This window comes from Eschrichtius robustus, chromosome 2 (genome assembly GCF_028021215.1).
Source record: "Eschrichtius robustus isolate mEscRob2 chromosome 2, mEscRob2.pri, whole genome shotgun sequence".
NCBI lineage: Eukaryota > Metazoa > Chordata > Mammalia > Artiodactyla > Eschrichtiidae > Eschrichtius > Eschrichtius robustus.
The window spans coordinates 162,174,406-162,193,545 of NC_090825.1; the positions used below are offsets into that span (position 1 = coordinate 162,174,406).

Sequence of the window (19,140 nt, forward strand, 5' to 3'; positions counted from 1 at the left end):
AGGGCTCCCTCCACGGCCGACCACTGAGGAGGCGCGCGCAGACGCAGCCGGACTCTGCCAGGGCTGAGGGAGAGGGGGGCGGGGAGAAGGAGGGGTGCGCGCAAGCGCAGCGGTGAGAGAGGCGTCGTCCCTGAGCCCCGCGCTGGTCCGCGGTCTCGTCCCCACCGCCCGCCCGGAGTCTGCGTGTACACGCCGCAGCGGGGGAGTGGGTGGGACTGCGGGCGGGACCGCCCCGTTCCCCAGCGTCCCCCGCGGCAGCAGGCACTGACGTGGCCGCCGTCAGAGCCGCCATCTTGTGGGAGCGAAACCAACGCCTGCCTCCGAGCAGCAGCTGCGCCGCGGCCGCCGAGGGTGAGGCTGGGCCCGGGCCGAGGCGGGGGCGGGGGCTGAGTTGAGGCCCGGCGTGAGGCTGGGCCGGGGCGGTGAGAGCCGAGACAGGTCCAAGGTGAGGCCGGGCCGGGCGAGGGGCGAGGTGAGGCCGGGCCGTGGGTCGAGGCGGGGAGCCGAAGTGAGGTGGGTAGAGGCGGGGAGCCGAGGCCCGGCAGGGGCCAGGTCGAATAGAGGCCGGGGGCTGAGGAGAGGCTGGGCCGGTCTGGGGGTTGAGGCCGGGCCTGGGACCGAGGCGGGGCGGGGCAGGGTGGGTGCTGTGTGCTGGGCCAGGGGTCTAGGCTGGGATGGGTGTCGAGTAGGGGCCGAGCTGGGTCGGGAGCCGAGTCGAGGCCGGGGAGGGGGTCGGTCGCGCAACCCTCTCCCCAAGCCCCCCAGAGCCGCCGGGGCGGGCGTCCGGAAGTCCGGCCCGCAACGCGGGCTCTCCAGGAAGTCTCGCTTCCTGCTCCGCCTGCGAGGCCTCCTGCCTCGGGGTCGCGAGGACCAGGAAACTGAGGCCGGCAGCCCGGGACGCGGCCAAGGTCACACGATGGCCAGGGTTTGAGCCCAATTCCTGTCTGTTCCGAGCACGGAGCCGGCGAGGCGGGGCGGGGTTCGGAGTCCGGGTTCCTGGGCGGGTGCTGTGGAGCTGGGGTCTGAGTGGGAGTGCCTGCGGCCCAAGGAAGCCCCCGATGGACGCGCTGGCGGCACTGTAGGGCCCCTTTATCCAAGCTTGCTGCAACCCCAAGATTGCTTCCTGGGTGCCTTTGGCATGGATTGGAACACACTTCCGAGCTGGTGAATCTTTAACCTACGTTTGGAACGACCTGTCCAGGGTTGAGGCGGCCTCCCTAGCAGCGCGTCCTAAAGCTTTCTTATTGCCCAGTCCAAGTGGTTACGGGAGGTAAAACGGTAGCTTTGTTAATAAGGCTTGGCAATTAATTATAAAGTCCTTAAAATACTAGCTAATCAACTGAGCACTTCTGAGCTCCTCAAAACACCAAGTTGCTGTTTTAAATGAATCAAGCAAAAATGCACAAGAAATCATTGGCAGGAGACAGAGGCAATTCAGACGATTTGGGGTGGCCCCGGAAGTCACTGTTGAGAGCTGTGTAGTTGATGTAGTTGTAGCTGATGTAGTTGGTGTTGGAGTAGTCAGCTCTAGTTCTTGTTTCAGAACGAGTGGTCAGCGTTTTTTTCCGCTGGCTGTTTGCATGGTTGCTCCTGCATTTCTGGCAGTGTGTGTGTGTCTGAAGGAGTGTGAGATGCCATGGCGCATGCTGTGTGTGGCGTCCTTGGAGTTTTCAGAAACTGTCAAGAGTAGCCAAAACTGGAAGAACTTTGAATGCATGGTGTTGTTAGCTGGGTCCAAAATTATGAGGAATTGAGTGTGTATGTGTTTACCACAAATCTGGCCACTTTGTTAGAGTGTGCCATAAAGGTTTTCTCTAGTTAACTGGTAGAACGTAGTGTGCCTCTTCACTGGGCATGTCCTGTTGAAACAAATCCTTGTCACTTGGGCATTAGAAACCTGCTGTTTCCCGTGAGGGTTAACTTCAGATACAGGTATTCAAAATTGCTACTTCAGAAAGATTTACAATAGTTGGTTTGGATAATAGCTGACTCACATGCTGTCTGCTCATTGTAAGAAAGTTAGTAGAAAGCAAAAACTGGTTCTCTGCTTCTCACAGTTCTGGTTTTTAAATCATGTGGTTTAGCTATTTGCTTTGCCTCTTGCACAATGTGAAAAGGGCGTTCAAACCTGCTAAGCCACCTCTACCAAAGATCAGACGGGGTTGAAACTACAGGAAGGTACACCTGGACTTTTCTGTTTACTTTAGTAGAATTCAGTATGGACCATCAGCCACTGAGGTGATCTCCAGGGTCGAATGGCTGTAGGAATAAATCTAACATAGGGGAAGAACCTTTGTGCAAGTTCATAAATAGTATATTAACGTGGTTTGAGAGAGTTAAATCAGTTTCCTTCAGATTCTTCAAATTCAGTGTTGCCTTGAGATATATGAATTTAAATCTGCTCTTGATCACAGTTCAGGCTCACCAAGCATTTCTGCAGCCTTCCTGAGGGTTGTGATCACTTACTGAGCTGGTGTTCAGAGCCAGCTAGCCTGCGCTTGCCATAGCATTTATGACTGGTCTCTGTACACATTGTCCCATAGATATTCTCCCCTTTGACCTTCCAACCTTTGTAGGATTAGGAGAATGAAGGAAATAAAATGTACATCTGTCAGAGGTGGTTGGGAAAGAAACATGAAAAATTCCTTTCAGTTGGGATCTTAACATTAAATAAGAACTTACCTCTTTTGTGGTCTGTCTGCTCATCATTGGTGTGGATGGTGTTAGAGATGTCCTCCCAGCACCATCTGAAGTGGTCTTTTGGAAACGTTTTTGACCTAATAGTGGGTTGGGTGTAACACTTCCTACTGGCAGGTAAAGGAGGGCTTGGGAATGTGTGAGTGTGAAAGAATGGGGGTGGGGTTAATTTCAGAGTGTGAGCCAGGGTGAGGGGGGTACTTCATCCTTAGGTTCTTATCCTCTTGTGATTGTTATAAAGTCTTTAAAATATAGCATCTGTTATAGCTATACAGCTCTATCACTATTCTGGAAGGTAGTTCAACATTCTCAGATGGATCAGATGGCCTGATTAGCTAGAAAAAATGTGGCAGAATTTAACACAAAAACATCAAAGCTCCTTATTCCTAGGAGAATCTGTTAGGCCCTCACCCAGTTCTTTCACCCAAGCTTCCTTATATGAGTGGGAGGAAATGGTGAAGCTATCTGTTGCAGGGACTAACCTCCATATTCCTAACAAACCCATGTTTCCTGGGTTTTGCGTACATTGGAGACAAGAGCTTGGCAGCCTGGCATCAGCACATAGAAAGGGAAGAGTGAGACTTATCACTCACTGAAAAAGAGGAGACAGAAAAAAGCATACAAGACAGGCAGATTTTACACACATAGCAATCGGGAGCGATTCTCTTTAGGAGGCAAACATTTTTACACAACTGAGGCTACAGGGGTGACTGTTAGTATACAGCATAAATTAACAGAAGCCCCAGTTATGATCCATGCACATTTTCAGAAGTTAGAGATGTACAGTATATTTTAGAAACATTAATTAATGTTTAATCAGAATTTAGTAAGTTTTGCTCCTCAGAGGGATGCTAGCAAGCTAGAAGAGTTTGTCTCCAAAGAGCAAGTCATATGTAAAATAGCCAGCATCTTTTAGTTTGTATTGCACCTCAAATTATTTTTGCAGTGATGTATGTGGGAGCTAAACAGAAAGCTTAATAGTACTAGGTCTCTGAGGTCCTGGAAATTTTTAACGTGAAGTTTTTAAGTATCCTGTCAGTCTGACTTAGGGACAAATGGCCAAGAAAACAATTTCAAGATTCTGTCTAGACTCATATGTGGAGAGTAGGAACGAAGGCGAAGTTAGATGTGCCAGTGTTTTGATCACAGGTTTCAGAATAAAGGATGTCTTTAAAAATTGCTGTTAAGAGTGTGTTTTCCTGTGAAGTATTCTATTATCTGTAGATGAGCGTGCAGTTCCTAGCTGATTGAATCTATTAATTTATATTTAAAATACTGTATCTTTTGTCAATTTTGGTGATGTAACTTTGCTTAAAATAATTATAGCTTTTAGCATTTCTCTTTTGTCAAAGTGATATGAGATCTTGCAGATTCCTGGGGAGATCACTGAAAATATATTTTTAGTCACTAGTTGCAGGTATCTGAGAGCAGGTTTAGGAAGCAGATTGTGTACACACCTCTCCTGTGGTATTGAACTTTGCTGAGGTGGACGTGTTTGCCCTGAGTAGTTAACTGTGTCGCTACAGCCCAGATTTCCTCCTCACTGGAATGTCAAAGGAATGTTCAGATTCCACCACACTCATGTATACTTTTAAACCAGTGTGAAATTCATCATTGAGTTGATAGGGTTTTTTTTTTCCTGACAAACTAATTTTTCAGAAAAGCATATGTGTATGATTAATCTTTCTACTTTTTCATACTTAAGGCCCTGATAAATGTTCTTTTATGATTCTTTTCTCCTTCTTGACAGTGAATCTCTTGGGTGCCCAGGGAGGTGGCCAGTAGAGAAAGACAGGTGGAGATAGAGAGATGGGTGGAGGAAGGTGGGTGAGCTCTGGGCAGAGGAGGCCTCACTGGCAGAGTATAAGGCTGGGTGGAGACGCAGGGCCATGGCAGTGAATGGAATGGAAAAGCAGGCCAACAGGACACAGTAAAAGGAGTGGGCACTGAGTCAGACCTATCAGGAGGATAGGGGAGGAGGTGCCATTTGAATAGAGGTATAAGGGAGTGGGGGTCCTGTGGGTCTTTGGGAGAAACAAGAAGCTTCTCCCAGGCAGGGGAACAGTAAATGCAAAGGCCCTTAGGTGGGAGTGCACTTAGTGGTTTTGGAGACCTGCCAGGAGCACAGGAGGGGAGAGAAGCCTGCTGGTGTGTACCAGTGGTCCTTGGAGGGGTAGCCCCACAGAAAGGGTATTTTGGGAACTTGTGGGAGGATTTTGGGCTCTCTCAATGGTGGGAGGCAATACTGATATTTAGTACGTTTAGCAGCAAGAATGCATTCTGCATGACTTTCATGTAGGTGAAAAATCTGTTTATATCTTAAACCTAATTCTGTTTATGTACAGAGTCAACGTGTGTGTGTGTGTGTGTGTGTGTGTGTTTGTGTGTGTGTGTGTGTTTGGTTTTAGTAGATGTTCTGAATTTTCCAGGAAAGAAACTACCTTGTAAATTAAGGGTGATTGTATTTTGTTCTTTACAGAACTTTACCAAGAGTTGTTCTCTGTTTCTGGGGTGGGGGTGGGGGGACATTTCATGGACACAGCAGGCCCTCAGTATCTGAGATGCTGGTGTGTTTGTGGCAGTCTTCATTTGGTGGTTCTCTGACTACCTCCCTTGAACTTACAGTGTAGTCATGGCCAATACTGAAGGTCATGTTTTATATTATATGACACCATCTTTCATTTCCCTGTTACATTTTAGTTGGTGCAACATGGGTTTTTTGCAGTCTGGTGTGTATGTTGGTTGTATTGTCTGCTAGCTTCCTTTCTGGATTGCAGGGGTGCTGCGAAATGCCATGGGGGTGTCGGCTCTGATCTTCTTAAGGAACCTGACTTAGTCTGACCTTTCCTAACAGGCCCCTCTTGCTGGCATTGAGAACACCTTGCGGAGTGGAAGCTACAGGCTTTGGGAATGCCAGAGGAGAGATGAGGTGGCCGGGACCAGGTGGATAGTGATGGGGAAGCACCTTTCAAAGGGAGAGGTGATGGGACTTGCCAGTAAAGTAAACAGATTTGGGGATGAGAGGGACAGAGAGAGGAATTGTGAGTGTCTCCGGGGTTTGGGTCTGAAGAACTGGGAGGAAGTTGCAGAGGGTTAAAGTGGGAAAGAGTGGGTCCTTTATATTTGAGGATTAGATTTTGATGGGAGACCCATGTGTTAAGGGGGTAGTAGGAGAGAAGTCTGGAGGTGAGAGGAAGCTTCACCTGGGGTCCCATGTAGGGGACTGCGTTCCTCTGGGAGTGAGTGGCTGGATAGGGGCAGTACTAGGGAGTGAAAGTGCAAGACACTGAGTGTGATGGGACTGCTGGTCACCTGCGGGGGGTGACGGGGACTGCTGGGAGGTTTTAGGCAGAGGATGGCAGGAGCAGGTATATGAATGAAATTCCCCTGAGTCCAGGGCTGCCCAGGGTTTGAAATGTGAGCAGAGGTGAGAAGAGGCCTATTGAGAGGTTGCTGTGGCTGTTCAGGCCAAACACGAGAAGTTCCCACAAGGACATTGGCCTCCCAGGCAAGACCAGCTGCTTGGAGAGTGAGGCAGAGGTTACCCTGAGTGCTCTGAGCTGGTGCACCTCTGGGTGCTCCTAACAAGGGTCTCAGGAGGGCAGATCTGGCAGGGGGCTTGCTTCAGAGGTAGGGGGATCTAACAGAGGCTCTCAACCACTGCTGCACTTTGCTATTCTTTGTCCTCTGGGAAGCCCATCACTCAGAAAAAGAGGTGGGGCTGTAGTTTTTTTTACATTTTGTTTTCAAAATGAAAGTTCTCTGCAGGCAAAAATCAAGTTTTGGAGATTGGTTTAATCATTTTAATCACAAAGTCCCCTTGTGCTGAAAAAGCCTCAGGGGGCCGCCTGCCACTCTGAGAAGTTTGAGGAGGAAGAACTGGGCACTCTGACAGCTCATGGTTGGTTGCAGTTCCCTTTTTCTTCAAGGGTGTGGAAAGGGGTCTGAGCAACACTGGCTTCTCCAGAGCCCCACCCTCGTGCCAGGAGAGGGTCCTATGTCTGCACCATGGGTGCAGGTGGCCTCCTTGAGAAGGCACCAGAACAGAAACCATAGGGGCTTTAGCATGTTTGTGGTCATCATATAATTAAAGAAGTAGAGTGACAAAAACAAATTAATGTGATATACTTCACAACAGAAATCAGAATCCTGAATTGCCTTCTCTTCCTTGTTCTCACTACTGGAACTGAAACGTAGGACTGTGTTATTTGACAGGTGTGCCTGCCCTTTCTGTCAGGATCACGGGGACTGAGACTTCAGCAGCTGGAGCTGTGTGAGTGTGTGTGTGTGTGTCCACGCTCATGTTGAAGCTTTTAGCTGCACTGAGAGGGCTATAGTGTAACTGTGGATCAGTCTTTGACATTGCTTGGCCCAGAGTCTCTAAGAACTAATTTACCATTGAGGTGAGGTTGGAAGGATGAGCACAGTCGCTGTTCCACTTCTGTTTCACCATCTGTCAATTGGGTTCATTGAGTACTGTTGAGCTTATGTGTGCCCAGGGCTGTGCTCATCACACAACTACTCCTTACATGAGTGTGGTGACTGTTAGCCCCACAGTGTGTCGAGGGTATGCTGAGAACAATAAAAAGGAAAGGACTCTTCCCGGTGGAAGGTGGCATCTGAACTTGGCTTCAGAGGTTGAGTGAAGGGCTTGGTGGGCATGGCATAGAAAATCAGTATGGAGACGGGACAGGGAGCACAGCCAAGGTCAGAATGTGGGCCTGAGTGACTTGCTGAGGAGTTCCAAACCAATGGTTCTCTGTTTGCCACTGGGATGGGTTGAAATACAATTCTAATTGATTTCCAAAGGACCACCGATGTGCAGAATTAGTAAGGAGTTGGTGGTACGACACTTTTCAGGGTATCTGGGTGGTTTAGAGTTGCCTGTAGTTTCTCTAATCCTGCTTTGCATTTTAGTCATAAATTGCTTTGTTTCCTCCATTTTCAGTTTAATTTGTTGTACGTTTTAATGTTGTGAGGTTGATGCAAATTTGTTTTTGGTTTTGTTTTTTCAGTCTTTTAATTTCTTTTTCCAGTAACAATTTCTTTAGACTTAAGTGTGTTTAGAGTCAGATGGAGGGTATATATGCCCTGACTTCTGGAGTAGAAGTGCTCATTAGGGTCCATGGCACGGGCCCCACCCACCACAGTGGGGGGCCCAGGCGCCCACCACCAGGTCTGCAGGACCAGGAAGCCATTCCATCACTGTTGCCCCATCCCATGGGCTAGCATACTCAGATGGTCCTGCATAGCTACAGGGGGCCAGGAATGTAGGTTTACTCTGGAAGGCCTCGAGCCCAGGGACAAATCTGGGAGAAGAAAATACCAAGGAGCAGCCAGCGTCTGCCACCAGGACGAATGCACAGAACTGTGAGAGATGCTCCTGATGCAGCATCCGAGTGAGGCCTCAACTTGTGGGTATCATCCACTCTTTGTTTCACTCCAGTTGGAGGCCAGGTGACATTTGTGTTCAGAGGTCCTACATGGGTATTGTTTTCATTTGGGGTAGACCCTCTGGTTATTTGCTCCCATCTGTACATTTCACGTCAGTGTAAGTATCTTTGGTAATGGGCTTTGAGAACAGTTATGTTAAAAAATAGTAAGTAAAACTTTAAGACTATGAATAAGGGAGAATTGCAAAACATAAATCTATTCATCAGTTAAATGCTTTGGATTTTGTAGTTATTGGTTAAGTAGGATTAATTGCAGTTACACTGTTTCCACGCTTGCCTTGTGGTTGGTATGCTTGTTCCATTAGACAATGGACAGTGACTCTTGGATATTCATGTTAGTATAGACCAAGAGCTACGTTCATGAATGAAACTCATTTCTTGTTGTCATTTTAAGGATTTCACCTTGAATCTTAAGCTGGCCAAGAGGGACCTAAATTGAATTTCACTGGTTGCTCCTCCTAAGAATCAGACCTGACCGGAAACCCCTTCCTTCAGCTTTGGGAGGCAACTTGCAGGGCATCTGGAGACCAGGGTTAGTGTACTAGCCTCTGGATTTCTGGCACTCATCCTCCTCGGGGGGGTGGGGGGGGGGTGTTGGGAACGAGACTGCTGCATAGAGGCCAGGTCTAGTGCCTAATTGATTCCTGCAAAACATCCTAAAAGTTTTGTTGTGAAAAACAAAAAACAGTCTCTCATTGGACTTCATCTTTAGAAGCAGACCTGAACTATACAGTTCTAGAATGTTTTTGCATGTTCTTTCATTTATTCTTCTTCTTTGTATTGAAAGTTGGGAATCAGGGTAGATGAAATGGGTGGAGGTGGTCAAAAGGTACAAACTTCCGGTCATAAGATAAATAAATCCTGTAATATGAGGTACAGTATGGTGACTGTAGTTTACCGTACTGTATTTATATTTGAAAGTTGCTAGAGAGGAAATCTTAAAAGTTCTCATCACAAGGAAAAAAAGGGTGACTGTGTGAGGTGATGGGAGTTAACTAGACTTTTTGTGGTGATCATTTCACAATATATTCACATACCAAGTCATTATTTTGTACACCTGAAAATAATACAGTATGTCAGTTATATCTGAATAAAACTGAAAGGAAAAAAAAAGTTCAGTCAACTTAATTACATCCTTTGAGTGTCTCAGGCTGAATATTCTTCCTTTTGAGCGTGTTGTTGATTCTTATCTTCATCACAATTGTGTTAGGCCTGTGAGGTGTATCTGCCTATCAGTAGTATTGGCACGTTCAGTATTCTTCTTATGATAATTTTTATGAAAAAGTGACAACATGTAACGCTCTACTCAATTGCAGAAAAATGTTAGAGCTACAGAAATGGAATGTTGGACTAATAGAGTAATGACTTAAGGCTTTATTTAGCTGATGGGGTGGAGCTACAAGTTGATGTAGAAAAAGCAGTTTGTAGCAGATTATATTATGTGATCCTATTGCCTATGAAAGTAGAGGACCCCCACCCCTTAAAATTAAATCCTACATGTCAGGGATGAATTAGGCTTTTGAGTGGTTGATAATCTAAGCACATATTTGACTGCTTGAAGAATGAATGAAACCCTTAAAGAAAATGTTTTATAATGTATATCAATTCCTCAGGAAGATCTTCACTTTGTTAATTTTTCTCAAATTAGATATTAAAACTGACATTATGAACTGTTGAGCTGTACATTTTACTATATGTAATTTACACCTAATAAACTTCAGTTTTTTTAAAAAGAGCAAAAAGAAAAAAGTTCTGATGTCACCTAGCTGTTCATTTGAATAGGGGATTCATCCATGTGATCTCTCATTTACAGAGGGACCAGAACAGCCCATCACATCTGAAGCACAGAATAGAATCCAAACCCTTGTTTTTTGCCTCCCTGGGTCACGTTTTTGTTTCCCAAGACATGCTCTAGGTTAGTGGTTTATTCTTCCTACTGATTCCCAACAGTTTGGGTCATCTTGATATGGATACAGAGATTTTGTTAAGTAAACCAGCTCTAACAGTTTCAGAAAATGTGACAAACTTTCCTTCTGCAGAAGTAAGCTGCACAGCTCTGTAGGGGAGGGCTGTCCCTTGCTTATCCTGAATCCTCTGAGGCTTGTTAGGAGATGCAGCAGGCACAGGTAGAGGTCGTGGGTACATATATTTCTCTTCAGCAGCTAAACCAGTCACTCTGGATTCATTTACTGGAGTGGAACGGGTGTAAACTCACGCTACGTTTTTTCCTCCCTGCACTGGCTTTCCCAGGGAGGCCTTTTGTTGGCCTTGGCCTGTAGCCTAGTAGGTCTTTGCATGCAGGAGTGTAGGCAGCCAGTTGTGTCTTGTTCTTTGCTATAATGTTGAACTGCCACCCTATCATTGTTTCTGGTCCTAACCAGAAAAAGGAAAAAACCATTCTTAAGGGGCTGTGTCCGCTCAGAGCTTTCTGTCTCAGGAAAGAGACGTGCTGTTGTTGCATCTTCTTATGAGCCAACTCGAAGATGCAAACTCAGGTAGGTGCAGGGAAGTGCTCTTTTAAGAAAATCAGCGTCTTCACTGCTTACAAATACTCACGATCATTACCATGAACCTGAAAAACAGGTTTTGACCTTAGTGCTAGGGATCCTGGTGGAGGAAAGGGTGAAATAGGCCTAGGCTGGGCATCCTACAAGTTAGAACCTGTGTGGAGAGGCCACTCTTGTGGTCACTGTTGAACCTTTCCGTTGTGATACTGTGTTAGGTCAGGAGCTGCCAGGGTCCCTGGACTAGGTGCAGGGCGGGTATAGATAGATGCTTGTATAGTGGGAGAGACCAAGTGCTGTGTGTAGCGTCTTAAATCCTAGAGTTTGTGCTCATCCCCATCCAGGTTCAGCCACCAAATATATGGCCCACTTCCCCTTTAGGGCTTCAGGACTTGAGTAAGTTAAAAAACTGTGTGTGGAAGGCAGGGACCACACTGACGATCAGGGCTCAGCAGACTGCGCGGCCAAGGCAGGCCAGGGGTGAGTGGGCAGACACGCTGGGGTGGGGAGGGGAGGGTGGTGAAAAGGGCGTGACAGGAGGAGGAGGCTCTTGGACTGCCATGGCTGTGACTGACTGCATTTTGAGGCTGACATGCGGGTGTGGGCCTGCTGCTGGGCCCAGTTTACCTGGAATGTTCCATCAGTCCCATGTGGGAGTTGGGAGAGTACACATAACCTTTTCACCCCTTAGTGCCCAGGCTTTTGTGTCAATTTGTAGGAACGTAACACTAAAACAAGTATAAACAGCCGTCTTCCATCCTGCCTCCCAGGGATAGCCCCTTTCATGCCTCACTGTACTAAATAGTGTGCTAATACTGTTTCTCAGTGTGTCAGCTTTGGATGGTGAGGGTTGGCCCTTGAGACCACAAGTTCTGGCCTCAGCTTTCCAATACCCAGCAATGACAGTCAAAGTATCGTGACTGTGTAAATATTGCTCACTGCTGAGTCAAGTGGTGACTGGCTTATGGTTTCCCTCAGGAAATCTTAAATGATTTCTTTGCATTTTCATCCTTGGGTTTTTTTCTGTGTACCTGTCATTAGTTTTTCCCAATTCCCCTAGAATTGCCAAACCCCACGTTTAAACCACATAGGTAACTGTTCCTCTTTTCCTGGAATTCTCCTCCTTCCTGCTGCAGCTCGGGCTGGCTGCTGTTCAGGCCTGCCTCTGTGTCTCCCTCCATCACCTTGGGGGCTCCCCCTGCCTGTGGCAACCTGGAGAAGAAGGCATGTGTGAAGCCTTGCATTTCTGAGCTCTGTTCTGCCCTTTGGCTGATACAGAATTACAGACTGAAAGTGCTGGTTGTGTCTCTCTTTTGGGGGAACAGTTTGAGGTTCACCACTTAATTGAGGGAAAGGCGTGGAGATTTCCAATACCTACATAGCCTCCTCACTATATCCCCCACTAGAGTGGTGCATTTGTTACAGTTGATGAACCTACAATGATATATCATCATCCAGAGCCCATAGTTTACCTGAGGGTTCACTCTTGATATTGTGTGTTCTGTAGGTTTGGAGAAATGCATCATGACACGTATCTACCATCGCAGTTTCACACAGCATAGTTTCACTGTCCTAAAAATCCTTTGTGCTCCACCTATTCATCCCTCCCTTCCACCTAACCCCTCACAACCACTGAAAGGATCTTTTTACTGTCTCCACAGTTTTGCCTTTTCCAGAATGTCACATAGTTGCAATCATAGGTGTGTAGTATTCTTAGATTGGCTTCTTTCACTTAGTAATGCACATGTATGCTCCTCCATGTCTTTTCGTGTCTTGATAGTGCCTTTCTTTTTAGTGTTGAATAATATTATACTGTTTGGATGTACCAAGGCTTATCCATTCACCTACTGAAAGACATCATGGTTGCTTCCAAATTGTGGCAAAATTTGGAATGAATAAAACTTTTTGGAATGAATAAAACTTCTGTAAACATCAGTGTGCAGGTGTCTGTGTGGATGTTAGTTTTCAGCTCCTTTGGGAGCATGATTGCTGAATTATATGTTCAGAGTATGTTTTGTAAGAAACCTCCAAACTGCCGAATAGCTGTACCATTTTGCATTCCCTCAGGTAATGAAGGAGAGTTCCTGTTGCTCCACATTCTTGCCATTGCCAGCGTGTGTTCTGGATTTTGGCTTTTGGTCATTCTAATAGGTGTGCAGTAATAGCTCATTGTTTTAAGTTGCATTTCTCTGAGGACATATGATGAGCATCTTTTCATTGCTTACTTGCCTTCTGTAAATCTTTAATGAGGTTTTCATTAAGATCTTTGGCCCATTTTTTAAATTTTAAAATTAAATTTAAATTTGTTATTGTTGAGTTATAAGTGGTCTTTGTATATTTTGGATGACAATCCTTTATCAGATGTATCTCTTGCAGATATAGTCTCCCAGTCTGGTTTTGTCTTTCACAGAGCAGAAGTTTGTCATTTTAATGAAGTTCAGTTTATCAGATATTTCTTTCATGGGATCATGTCTTTGGTGTTGTGTCTAAAAAGTCATCACCATACGCAAGGTAGATGTTGGTCTTTTAAATTGCTCCTCGTTTCCCCCTGCCTTTTTTTTTGTTTGTTTGTTTAATATTTATTTATTTGGCTGCGTTGGGTCTTAGTTGCTGCACGCAGGACCCAGTTCCCTGATCAGGGATCGAACCCGGGCCCCCTGCATTGGAAGCTCAGGGCCCTAGCCACTGGACCACCAGGGAAGTCCCAGTTTCCTCTTTTTTAAATCTTGTGTGTGTGTGTGTGTGGATTTTTTTCACTTTGGTTGTGAGGTTTGCTGTTCTCTGTGTCCTAATGCCCTGTTCTTGTTTTGTGGGCACCAGGTCCCCACCATGTTGATGCCAAGGCTGTGTGTGGGTGGGGGATTTTGTTTGTTTTTTATTGTTTTTTTCTTTTTAAATGTCTTCTGTCTTCTCTCCAAATTCTTTGTTTCAGTCACTTGCATTGGGGGCTTCTTAAAGGGAGATAGGGGCATGGCTGTTTGAGGGCCTCCAGGTGCAAGAATCCATAGGTCCTTGCTTTGAGGCCTCTGGGTTACATGTGAGGGTCTGCAGGGCAGTGTGCCTCCCTGTTGATTTTGCCGTATCCGTCTGTTTCCAGTACAGCGCACCCCATGCCCTCCTCTGCCTGGATAGCGGAGTCAGGGCCCCTGGTTCAGTTGCTCCAAAAAGGTCCCTTGGCTCTCCTGCGGAGCTGAGGATGAGTACTCGGTCAGGGTCAGACCTCACCAAAATTTGCTGTCTTCTGTCACCTCTTTCCACCTCCCCCCACGTTTCTCTTTTGAGTCAGTCGTCACTTATTTCTTTATTGGTAACGATTTCAAGAGTAAGCTGAGATAAATGTGTGTGTTCAGTTTATTCTGTCTTCCATAATTTATCATCGTTTATATTTAGGAAAAATGGCTGTCTGCAGAAAAGGAAATATAGTAAAGATATTTTTAAATTTTGATTTTATAACTAGGTAATATTATTCAAAACCAAAAAGAATTAAAAAGTGTTGAAAGTGCACTGAAGCCTGCTGGAAGGGCCTCCACTGGACACCTCTAGGACCACTGGAGCATCTAAGTCACAGTGGGGTGGTGATTCTGACCTACTGAGTAAACTAGGAATGCACAAGTTCACACTACATCAGTATATGGAGAAGTGGTTCCTTGCAGTAGAATGCTAACTAACTAATAGCTGGAAGGAATGACTCAATAGAAAATCACCATTTGACAGTCCTCATGGCAATAATTCAGCCAGGAAATGTCAGAGTGCTAAAACTAGAAGGTGGAAGTTGGATGAGGAGCAGGACATGGACTTAGTCACTCAATACTCACCGATGACTAAGGCAGAAAGTAACTTGCAGTGGAGGCCTGGCGACTCCACCTGAGCCTGTCATCAGAGGTGATAAGGAATGGTGGGGATCTGGGGCACCGCCCCCCAGGTGGGGTGCAGTGGGGCGTGCCTGTGGCAGGCCCATATCTGTGTCCTTCATGGGTCTGGCCTCTGACCGCAGCAGTGTCCATCCAAAGTCCAAAGACTGGGGAGCTCATTGTTACTTCTAGGGGGGTCAGGTATGCAGGGCAAGGCTCCTTCCAAGCCTTGACAGTGGCTTCCACCAACACCCTCTCAGAGGTCAGGTGCAAGCAGCTCCTGCCTGCTTGGAACAAGTTCTCTGTGGTTCATTTGGTTTTCTGTCAACACTCACACAGAATTCTTCCCAGTTGAAGGCTGCCCAGCTCGCCACAGCTTGGCTTCACCTTAAGTGCCAAAAGTCCAGATTTCTGGCTTCCCTGGTGGCGCAGTGGTTAAGAATCCGCCTGCCAATGCAGGGGACATGGGTTCGAGCCCTGGTCCAGGAAGATCCCACATGCCGCGGAGCAGCTAAGCCTGTGCGCCACAACTACTGAAGCCCACGTGCCTAGAGCCCGTGCTCTGCAACAAGAGAAGCCACCGCAGTGAGAAGCCCGCACACAGCCACAAAGACCCACCTCAGCCATTAATTAATTTTTTTTTTTTTAAAGTCCAGATTCCTAAGCATTTGAGAAAGTGACCGTTTTTTTCCTAAGGCCTTGTTTGGAAATAAAACAGTTGAAGGAGGAGAGTACTGAGCATGGAGAGGCCAGGCCTGGGCAGCTCTGGTGCCTTGGGCGCCTTTTGGGACAGGAGATCCCGTCCTCCGTGAGCCTCACTCTCCCACAGCTGCGGTCACATGTCCCTTCCTACAGGTCTGAGTGTCTGGGCCTGGTCTCTGACCTTGGGTCCAGCCAGCTCAGTGGTATCCTAGTGCTTCTGCGCTGCTGAGTGAGGAGAGCCTGGCAGGAGCCCAAACACAGCACGTGTGTTCTCATACAAGCATGTTGCTGCACCACACAGGCCTTCTCCTCTCTGGGACAGCACTGACCACAGCTCTTGGGAAAGTGTCCCCTGACAGGCTCCCCAGGGTCATTGCTGTGGGCTCACCCTTAGACTGAATGCTCTGGTGTGCTGCCCTAGAGCCCAGGTGTTCTCACTCCACCGGTCCTGCCTGCAGGGTGTGCTAAGCTCTCAGCGTGTTGGGAAAGGTTGGCTTTTGGTCTCTGCCATGGGCCCTCCTAGCTTCTCGTGTGTCAGTTGCCTTAACATTGGACTGTTTTTCATTGAGACTTGGAGCAGTTGGGAGACATGGTAGGGCCTTGGAGTGGTTATTTCTGGCCCCTTGAAAAGCTCTGTATTAGATTATGGAGAATCTAGCATTCATTTGAAAGCCACACCTCTCCACGCATGTTGGACATTGCACCCCACGGTGGCAGGTTGTAGGACTTAGAGGTAAGTTACCCTGAGGCCTTGGGCATCACTTCCTGAGATAATGGCAGCAGCTGCTTCAAAATCCGGTCAGCCCTGTTCTAAGATTCCCATTCTCTCCCTTCTAAGGGTGATTTCAGGGCTCAGGAGGCAGGCAGGCAGGACTCTTTTTTCTTTTGGATAGGAACCAGAATTTCATCAGCTTATGCCTTGTGAGTTTTCAGGAGAGATAGGATGTCCATCTGTCTGTCTGTGGGTGAGTCTGTCGGTCTCTGAGCTGCTCCTGCTTTGCTGGCCCTGGGCAGCACAGAAAGAGACACAAGGACTCCTTGTATCTGCAGGTTTCTCTGGCCAGTGTTGCTCCCACCAGTCTACAGCATGGGGAATATCTTTGCAAACCTCTTCAAGGGCCTTTTTGGCAAAAAAGAAATGCGCATTCTCATGGTGGGCCTAGATGCTGCGGGAAAGACCACCATCCTGTACAAACTGAAGCTGGGTGAAATCGTGACCACCATTCCCACTATAGGTGAGGAGGCTGGGCCTCGGGAGGCTAGGGGGTAGTGGTAGCCCTGGGGAGAGCCTCACACTGGGTCTCCTCCAGGCTTCAACGTGGAAACCGTGGAATACAAGAACATCAGCTTCACTGTGTGGGACGTGGGCGGCCAGGACAAGATCCGGCCTCTGTGGCGCCACTACTTCCAGAACACACAAGGTGAGGGTGGGCCACCCCATTACAACCCCTCAGGAGGGGGGCTGTGGCCTTCGGGAGAGGTTGGGGGTGTCCCGGGTGCCTGCACTAATGCTTACTGTTCCCTATGCAGGTCTCATCTTCGTGGTCGACAGCAATGACAGAGAGCGTGTGAATGAGGCCCGAGAGGAGCTTATGAGGATGCTGGCAGAAGACGAGCTCAGGGACGCCGTTCTGCTCGTGTTTGCTAACAAACAGGTACGCATGACTGAGCCACCCTGTGTGCTGGTGGTGGGTGCATGTTAGGCAGCCAGCCTCTCAGCGATGGAGGTCTGACGGGGGTCACAGTTCAGGTGGAGAGGGTTCCATGCAGTCCCCTTGACCCACGCCCGCTTTGCTACCCTCCCCCCTAGGACCTCCCCAATGCCATGAATGCAGCTGAGATCACGGACAAGCTGGGTCTGCACTCTCTGCGCCACAGGAACTGGTACATTCAGGCCACCTGTGCCACCAGCGGGGACGGGCTCTATGAGGGACTGGACTGGCTGTCCAATCAGCTCCGGAACCAGAAGTGAGCTGTACTCTCTCCTCCCCTCACACTCCCTCCTTCTACCCTCGCTTTACTCTCATGTGGCAAACGTGCCCCTGTGGTGTGAGTGCCAGAAGCTGTCTCCATGGTCGGTCACAGTGTGCTTCACCATGCTGTAAATGTGCAGACGCAGCCTGCAACTGGGTTTTTATTTAATGTAAATAGTTTTTGTTTCCAATGAGGCAGTTTCTGGTACTCCTATGCAATATTACTCAGCTTTTTTTATTGTAAAAAGAGAATCAACCCACTGTTTAGTACTGAGAAGGGATTTTAGGCACACGGGTCATCCAGGAGTCGCTGTGTCAGAAAAGCCCGATGTTCCTCTTCTGGGCTTTACATCTGTGTTGAGATCCATTTTGGTGGTTGGTTTTTAACCCAAACTCAGTGCATTTTTTAAAATAGTTACAAATACAAGATAAGGAGAACACTTGAACACACAGAAGGGAGAAATGTGCCTAGTGTAGGTTCTGCAGTAATGGCCTGAGTCCAGTCCACCAGTGGTCTGTTTCCCGTTGGGAACGTGAAACGGGGCAGAACCAGCTATTATGATCCATTCTGCATGGTCACAATAGGGTCCCTGTGATTTGCTCTGTCTTGGGTCATCCCACACCCCATAGCGTTTGTGCTTGTATCTGTGCTTACGTGGCTGCCCAGGAGATGGGCTGGAGGCTGCAGCCACCGCTCTCAGACCCCTTGGAGGAACCCCAGCCTTTTCTTGGGTCAGCATGGGCGCTTTGGTTGGAACGCTCTGGTTTGAGCGGGAGCCCTGCAGTCCCCTTGCTTGCCTGCTCCGGGCTCTCTGGGGTCTCACCAGCAGGAGCGCGGGTGGTCATCCTTGAGCCCCAGCCCCTCGGAGCCCCTGTCTACGTGTGCTTTCACTCCCTCAGCCTGCAAGGGTCAGATTTGCCATCGAAAAATGATAACCTCTACTTTTTTCTTTTGTATTTTGATAAACACTGAAGAAGCTGGAGCTGTTAAACTTTATCTTGGGGAAAACCTCAGAACTGGTTTATTTGGTGTCGTGGAACCTCTTACTGCTTTCAATACACAATTAGTAATCAACTGTTTTGTATACTTGTTTTCAGTTTTCATTTCGACAAACAAGCACTGTAATTACAGCTATTAGAATAAAATCTCTTAACTATTTCATGGCTCTCCCATTTTTGGGTGCCCCTGACTGACAGTCTGCCTCTTGGAAGCTGGGCAGGGACAGCTGCTTCCTCCTCACTTAGGGAGGGCAGCATTGCTCTGACTTGCCCCGTTCCCTCTCTCTGCCCATCCCTTCCTTGCCACCCCACCCTTGTCTCCCTGCCCCCCCTCCCCCACTGCTTCACTTTCCCATGGGTGGGTGTGGGTATGTCCCAGTGCCCTTGTGGTGACCACCTCATTGGTCTCACGCTGGCAGTCCAGCCCCCTGGTCCCAGTCTTGGCAATGCTTGGTTGTGAAAGGGACAGCAGGGTCACCATATGGAGTATCCCCAAAAGGCTAGGGCCAGGTGGTACGTGGAGGAAACCCGCCACCCTTCCCAACATCCACCCTCTGTGGTACCCCCCAAGCCAGCCAGCTTATCCTCTGGAGGGGCGGGAACCCCTGGCCAAGCTCCACGTCACTGCCACAGTGATTTACCTATGCCTGGCTGGGTGCTTTGTGCACCTGTGCCAGACCCCGTCCCACTTTTGCAGGGATTGTCCCTCTGACTTGGAACCCTTCTTGGCACCCTTGTTCCCCTCACTGGGTGCAGGCATTTGGCAGGCGAAGGTCCAGTTGTCCTTTCCCCCAGGAGGCAGGCTGTCCCACATAAATAATGATCTGCTCTAACAGGTTGAAAACCAGTGCCGAGTGCTCTGAAGACAGAATTGCCTTTAGCTCTCATTTCTTTGAAAATCAGAAGCAAAACAAGAACCTCAATAATGAATCCATTCTGGGTTTTGTCTTTATTCCAATGT

At 48.0% G+C, this 19,140-nt stretch overlaps 1 protein-coding gene across 3 annotated transcripts; it reads left to right on the plus strand.

Moving 5' to 3' along the window:
- The first annotated feature begins 245 nt into the window (after nucleotides 1-245).
- Nucleotides 246-18,339, plus strand: ARF1 (ARF GTPase 1). Of its 3 annotated transcripts, XM_068536552.1 has the most exons (6): nucleotides 286-351; nucleotides 8,545-8,682; nucleotides 16,258-16,442; nucleotides 16,518-16,628; nucleotides 16,738-16,862; nucleotides 17,018-18,339. In XM_068536552.1, the coding sequence occupies exons 3-6, from the start codon at nucleotides 16,295-16,297 to the stop codon at nucleotides 17,177-17,179; spliced, it is 546 nt and encodes a 181-aa protein (XP_068392653.1). In that variant the 5' UTR covers nucleotides 286-351; nucleotides 8,545-8,682; nucleotides 16,258-16,294; the 3' UTR covers nucleotides 17,180-18,339. The 3 variants fall into 3 exon arrangements, with proteins under 3 accessions (XP_068392652.1, XP_068392653.1, XP_068392654.1); XM_068536551.1 differs by lacking the exon at nucleotides 8,545-8,682 and having other exon boundaries at nucleotides 246-351; XM_068536553.1 differs by lacking the exons at nucleotides 286-351; nucleotides 8,545-8,682 and adding an exon at nucleotides 368-445.
- Nucleotides 18,340-19,140: the final 801 nt, after the last annotated feature.

Coding starts and splice junctions, on each gene's coding strand:
- ARF1 (XM_068536551.1), top strand. CDS start 16,295: ATGGGGAATATCTTTGCAAACCTCTTCAAGGGCCTTTTTGGCAAAAAA. Junction 16,629..16,737: donor CTACTTCCAGAACACACAAG/GTGAGGGTGGGC, acceptor TTCCCTATGCAG/GTCTCATCTTCGTGGTCGAC. Junction 16,863..17,017: donor TCGTGTTTGCTAACAAACAG/GTACGCATGACT, acceptor CCTCCCCCCTAG/GACCTCCCCAATGCCATGAA.